The sequence below is a fragment of the Branchiostoma belcheri genome, unplaced genomic scaffold, assembly GCF_001625305.1.
Source record: "Branchiostoma belcheri isolate BF01 breed outbred unplaced genomic scaffold, Haploidv18h27 scaffold67, whole genome shotgun sequence".
NCBI classification, from domain to species: Eukaryota; Metazoa; Chordata; class Leptocardii; order Amphioxiformes; family Branchiostomatidae; genus Branchiostoma; species Branchiostoma belcheri.
Window position 1 is genome coordinate 1345401 of NW_017804320.1, and position 6327 is coordinate 1351727.

The 6327-nt window shown below is 38.9% G+C and overlaps 1 protein-coding gene across 1 annotated transcript; it reads left to right on the plus strand.

The window, feature by feature from the left end:
- Window positions 1-4980, plus strand: LOC109483893 (L-xylulose reductase-like). Its single transcript, XM_019787033.1, has 7 exons — window positions 1-10; window positions 545-642; window positions 1152-1306; window positions 2753-2859; window positions 3450-3514; window positions 4156-4273; window positions 4764-4980. Exons 1-7 carry the CDS (start codon window positions 1-3, stop codon window positions 4865-4867), a joined length of 657 nt encoding a protein of 218 aa, XP_019642592.1. The 3' UTR covers window positions 4868-4980.
- Window positions 4981-6327: the final 1347 nt, after the last annotated feature.

Consider the following 6327-nt stretch of genomic DNA (forward strand, 5'->3'; position numbering starts at 1 on the left):
ATGGAGCCAGGTGCTCAGGCTACCGGAGCCCCCCACGACTCAAGAACTGTACATACCGTACAGTGCCGGCTTGTAAGGCACGTCGCTAAGTACTGCCGCATCTGTATCTGTATCAGTATAGCCGGTATAACCGCCCTTCGGCGTAACACACCAGCTTCGCAGGCACGCGGCGCGGCGGCAGCTAGCTATATCACACCGAACGGCTTGTTACACTCAATCTTTGCACATTTGATTGCAGCAGTTGTTTAAAGCTTTCTAGTGATGATGCCCCTACTGTGCTTGGTGGCAACAAGTTCCAGTCTACGATAGTTCTGGGGTTTTTGAATACCTCAATTCTTGGTTGATAACTCTGATATTTTCAATTTCGCAAATTCACAATACCAGCTTTGTCTTCCTGTGGTTTAGCAGCATTTTTATCCTTGGCCGGATTTTTTTTATTCGCCCGCGCGCACTAGTTTGGGGGTCTTCAGAGGATGTCATCCATAAAATTCAGACGGTGTGGCCTTGGCAATACAAAAACGGTGCGTTTTGTCCTTGTCCACAGGTATTGGCCGTGATGTAGCCAAGACCATGTATAAGTGCGGTGCTGAGGTGTTTGCTCTCAGTAGGACTCAGGAAGACCTGGACAGTCTGGTACAAGAGGTATGTATAGAGATCGATCCCGATTTTCTTTCTTTCTTTCGAATACTTTCGAAATTTCTGCTGAAATTGTAAACGTAGACATGAACTAGAAAGGTAACATTTGCAAAGCAAATGCATAATGTTTACCTTCGGACATGGTCTGCCCTGTTAATTTTTACTCAAACACATTCACATTCACATACATGTACTACTAGTATATGGTCACAGGAGTAGAGCAGACCATAAAATTGCAACATTATGTAACCCAACATCAGTCACCATGGTGACAGACGTCAACAAATCATGTCATTGGTCAGGTCAGAGGTTAGTGTTTGGAGAAGAGGAAACTGAGTAAAAACAATGTTTTCCTTCGGTGAACATAAAAATACATAACGTTATTAGAGAAATAAGCGATGGCTGGGGCTATAACCATCGCAAATAACACATGATGTGTCATATGATCTAGCTTACGGAAGGTGGAATTTGAGTAACTTTTTGTCTTTTTTAACACCTTATTTGTCTCTTAATAGTGCCCAGGTATCCACCCTGTTCAGTGTGATCTTGCAGACCCAGAAGCCACCAAGACAGCGGTGGAGTCTGTTGGACCCATTGACCTCCTGGTCAACAATGCTGGGATTGTCATACTCCAGTCATTCCTGGATGTTACCTTGGATGCTTTTGACAAGTAAGACACGGTCTTGGAAATTTTGTGAAAGATCAAAGGCTGCAGCCTGATTAAATCGCGCTTGTAGCGAGCAGGGAGCTGCCATTTCTACGCTTACGAGAGCGGAGTTTCTGTAAGGCCACAGCAAGTAATTTTTATGGATGACATCAACGCGCGCATTGAATTTCACCCGATGTTGGGAAAAAGGACAAGAAATTTTGTTGCCTTCTGACAGTGGTCAACATGCCGAAAATGGACAAAGATGTCTGTTGCCATGCCGGAAGGTGGACAGCAGATATATGAAGAGAGGAGACAAAAAAAGGCTCTGATTTAATAGGCTAAGCTTGTTTTTTTACTTTGATACAGTACTAGTGATATGTGATGGTGGCTGTGTATATGTGATGTTCCCAATGAATCAAAACCATTTGTACAGTAATTGAGTCAAAATTTTAAATTTTAGGAACCTTGTTTTTTTTCGTCCCGCCTTGTTTTTTCGCCCGCTCGCATTAAATTTGGAGTTTGTGAAGGATGTAATCCATAGAATTTACTTGTTGTGGCCTTATATAGGTGTCAGCTGATAGCTTCTGCGCTTAACAATGACTTTAAGCCACGCCACGTTCATTTATTTTTTTTCTTTTTCCTCTAAAAGGTATCTTGGAGTCTATGAACATTAGGTCTACAAAGAACTAGTAGACTTCATTAGTTCATTACATAACAACGCTCCAAATGAATTAACTATTCAAACTTCTACAATTCATCCCAATTTCTCTAAACTTACAGACCAAGAAAAAACTATTCTTCTCTTAACTTCTCTGGACCCCTGAAATTAACTTCCCAAAACCCACACATTTTGGAAAAGGTGGGACATTACGTCTTCCATATGGTTTACAGAAGAGAAGTCAAACCCTTCAGACATAGTTTTAGACATAGTTATAGTTCTAGACAGCTACCTTCATCATGTAGACTTTAGTTATTTTATACTCTATTCCATTGTGTTTTGTAATTTGCAATTAGTCTCCGGGCAATAATTTGCAATAAACTTTTCATTAAGGCCATGTTGATTTGATTATATGGATGACATCCGCGCGCGCATGAATTTTCGGCCGTTTCCAAAAAAAAAAAAGTTTTCAACCATACTGTAAATCGTACAAAACAGTTGCAAAATGAGCAAAAATATACCGTAAGTTACAAAAAAATAATAAATAAAAACTATGAATGCCAAAATCAAACGACAAAAGACGAAATTGTAAAGAAATGAACTTGAAGACTAGATTATTCGCCAAACCATATTCTGTCCCATTTGTTCAACCTTCAAAACCACGTATATTTCATAATGAAAACAACTTTTTTTTTGCAAACTTTTTTTTTATTCGCACGCGCGCATCAGTTTTGAGGTTCCCGGAGGATGTCATCCATATAATCAAATCAACATGGCCTAATGGGAAATGTTGGTTATTTGCCGTACCTTTCCCAGATAGTTGCAAAAGGAATGGTGGAACGAGGCACGGGAGGTTCTATTGTGAATGTTTCAAGTCCGGCCGCAAAACGTGCACTGAAAGAACATACTTCATACTGTAAGTAGTAATACCCTTCATATTTTCTGATTTGAGAAAATGCCAACCTGACTGTAAATTCTAATTCAATTTTCAATAATACATGTATGTACCAAGAATGGTACATACACTTTGTGAATATGTCTTAATGTCTTAAACGAATTTGCAAACATTGTACGTTGAATACGGTGGAAGACGAAACGTATTTTATCTCAAATTGTACCCTCTATAGCAATGAACGAAATGAACTCTTTGACGTAGCCTCCAAATTCTACCCATTGGCAAACTTTCACACATATACAAATGAAAATAAAACTACTCTCCTCTTAACATCCTAAAACCCACAAATTACAGAAAAAGTGGGATCCTTTGTCTTCCTTTGTCTTCAAAAAAGAAGTCAAACCCAGTAGTTTTTACTTGTAGTTTCTTAGTAGTTATCAGTAGTTCTATGTGTACTAATTATCTGTTTCTTATACCAAATGTTTCTTCTGTTCCTGCAATTAGCCATCGGGCACGAATTTGCAATAAAACAATATTCATTTTACTTTTAAGTAAAATGAATGAAAATTCTTAAAATTAAAATTCTTAGAATTAAAATTCTTTTGCTATAGGTGCTTCCAAAGGAGCATTGGACATTATGAGTAAAGTGATGGCACTGGAGCTTGGGCCACACAAGGTAGGTAAACGAGGAAATTGTAAAGTCTAACTTAATTCACAACATAAAGAATTACTTGTCCCTGAATTTTAAGGTAAACTCACTGCCTTTCTCATAATAGCTAAACACCTACATCCGATGAAACCAAGGATGTTAAAGTGTTAACTGCAGGAAAGCATGAATGATATTTTTTTCTTTTATGAGCCTGTAATTAAAAATAATGAATGAATGAATGAAAGACCTTTATTGTACATTTTTGCTCATTCGAACTAAGTACAGGTCATGGCAAATAGCGATGGTAGACTAAAATATATCTATAGTAAAACTACATATGTACAGGTTCTGCTTCTTCTCGCTTCTTAAGACAGTTGTAAATGTAAGAACATATGGAGCTTATAGTACGAGGATTATCGAGTTTCATGAGGCATGTGAATGTTTCTTTTCTAAGATTATAAAACTAGGGAAATAATCTTGTATACAATTGAAGAGAATCTTTCATTATTATATAGAGTACAGTCCACAATAAAATGACTCTCGTCTTCGATTTCATTCAGGTTACGGTAATGACAAATTCTTTGTTGTAATGGAATGTGGTTGTGCCTACCCTTTTCAACAAAAAGATAAATAATAAAGAGGTCATTAAAATGATGCCCCCCCCCCAGATTCGTGTGAACACAGTAAACCCAACTATAACGATGACAGACATGGGGATAAAAGTCTGGAGTGACCCGGCAAAGTCAGGGCCCATGCTGGCCAGGATACCTCTGGGCAAGTTTCTAGGTGAGTTAATTTTTAATTGAACTTCAGCGTTTAGTGCATAAAAACGACTTAAGCCTTGGTCACAACCCGCCGTACGTGCTTCTGCGTGCTGTCTATGTAAACGTGGGAAAACGTAGGGCATCCGTGCGTGGTGAGTACCGCCTCCGTACGGAATCCTACAGATTCGGGAGCACGCAGACACGCCGTAGAACTTTAAGTGCATGTAAAACTTTTCATGCGTGCGGTCTGCGGATTCACCACCCGTGCGTGCGACGCGCGTGCCCAGTACAGCCTATGAGCGTACAACGCACATTTTCAGAAAAACGTAGCAGACGTGGCCTCCCAAAAAACGTACGGACAAAAAGCACGCACGGCGGGTTGTGACCAGGGCTTAAATCGTTCGCAGTCAAAGTGCACGAGCATACATGTATACACAACTAATGTTGTCCTGTCATATGGAAAATGCTAGTAAAAATTCCATATTGATGTTTGTTGTTTGATTTTCCCACAGAGGTAGAAGACGTGGTCCATGCCATCCTGTTCCTGCTTAGTGACAAGGCAGCCATGATGACTGGAACAAACCTGCCAGTAGAGGGAGGCTTCCTCGCCACTTAACCAGAAAATCACCTTCTTTCACTTGTTTACATCATCATAATGGACATCAACTGTTACAGTTTGTCATTTCAATGAACTGTTTAAACTTGTCTTAACTTCCTCTTTATAAAACTACCTCCAACTACCTCTGTAGGAAACTACTTCAGATTTAAACTACCTCTGTAGGAAACTACTTCAGATTTAAACTACCTCTGTAGGAAACTACTTCAGATTTAAACTACCTCTGTAGGAAACTACTTCAGATTTAAACTACCTCTGTAGTAAACTACTTCAGATTTAAACTACCTCTGTAGGAAACTACTTCAGATTTAGACTACCTCTGTAGGAAACTACTTCAGATTTAGACTAGTAGAGTCAGTAGAGGGAGGCTTCCTCGCTACTTAACCAGAAAATTTCCTCATCTTTCACTTGTTTACATCATTTTGGTCCAGCACAAAAAATTCTCTCACCTAGAGCTTTCGACCAGTCACTCTCTGGTTTTCCTCAGTAGACTGTGAAGCTTGTCACTTGGCTTCTTTGAAGTGTTACGTCAAAACTGGGTCAAAGGTGTCTGGTAGACGATGTCGGCCCCCGTCGCGTTCAATGAAGGGTGATGGGCCCTGATGTAAATAGCTTCCTTCACCCCTCTTAGGAAATAGTCTTGTTCAGTGTCTAAAATCCTTACAATGTCAAGTGAAACAAAATGAATTTTTTGTGTTGGACCAAAAATTTTAACTACCAACACAGATGAACTTTCATGATAGTATGTTTACATCATCGTAATTGACATAACCAGTTTGTTATTCTAAGGCCACACCAAGTAATTTTTATGGATGTACGCGCGCGCATTGATTTTGGCCTGAAGAAATTCCACTTCCTATACCTATGACCAGAGAGTCACAACAGTACCGCAAATAGTTAAGATAGCATGTAAATTTAATGTAAAACCTTTAACGCAATATGTGTAAATGAGCACAACAAACAGGACAGGACGACAACTGCTGTTCCACTGATTTATTGCTGTCTTCATGAGATTTATTGCTGTTTTTATGATGAATAAAAGACTTGTTGGTTGTTAACATTTGTTGTCCCTTTAATACTTGTAGTATATTTCAAATCTTGTTTTTTTCTGCCATTCTTGTTTTTTTTTGCACTCTCGAATTAGATTTAGGGTCTCCAGAGGACGTCATCCATAAATTTACTTGGTGTGGCCTAATGAATATCATTGTTTAAATTACCTTTATACTATTAATTTATTACTGGCATCTCTAACTCGATACTTTATTATGTTTACCGAAGGAAAACATATTGTTTTTATTCAGTTTCTTCCTCCTCCTCTTCTGTTCCAAACACTAACCTGACCAATGACATGATTTGTTGACGTCTGTCACCATGGTGACTGGTGTAACTTGAGTTACATAATGTTGCAATTTCATGGTCTGCTCTACTCCTGTCACCATATACTTGTAGTACAATGTATG

Bases quoted from the DNA above. Each gene is read 5' to 3' on its own strand.
- LOC109483893 (XM_019787033.1), top strand. The intron at 1,307-2,752 runs GTAAGACACGGT...TTTGCCGTACCT, and splicing joins ACCTTGGATGCTTTTGACAA to TTCCCAGATAGTTGCAAAAG. The intron at 2,860-3,449 runs GTAAGTAGTAAT...CTTTTGCTATAG, and splicing joins GAAAGAACATACTTCATACT to GTGCTTCCAAAGGAGCATTG.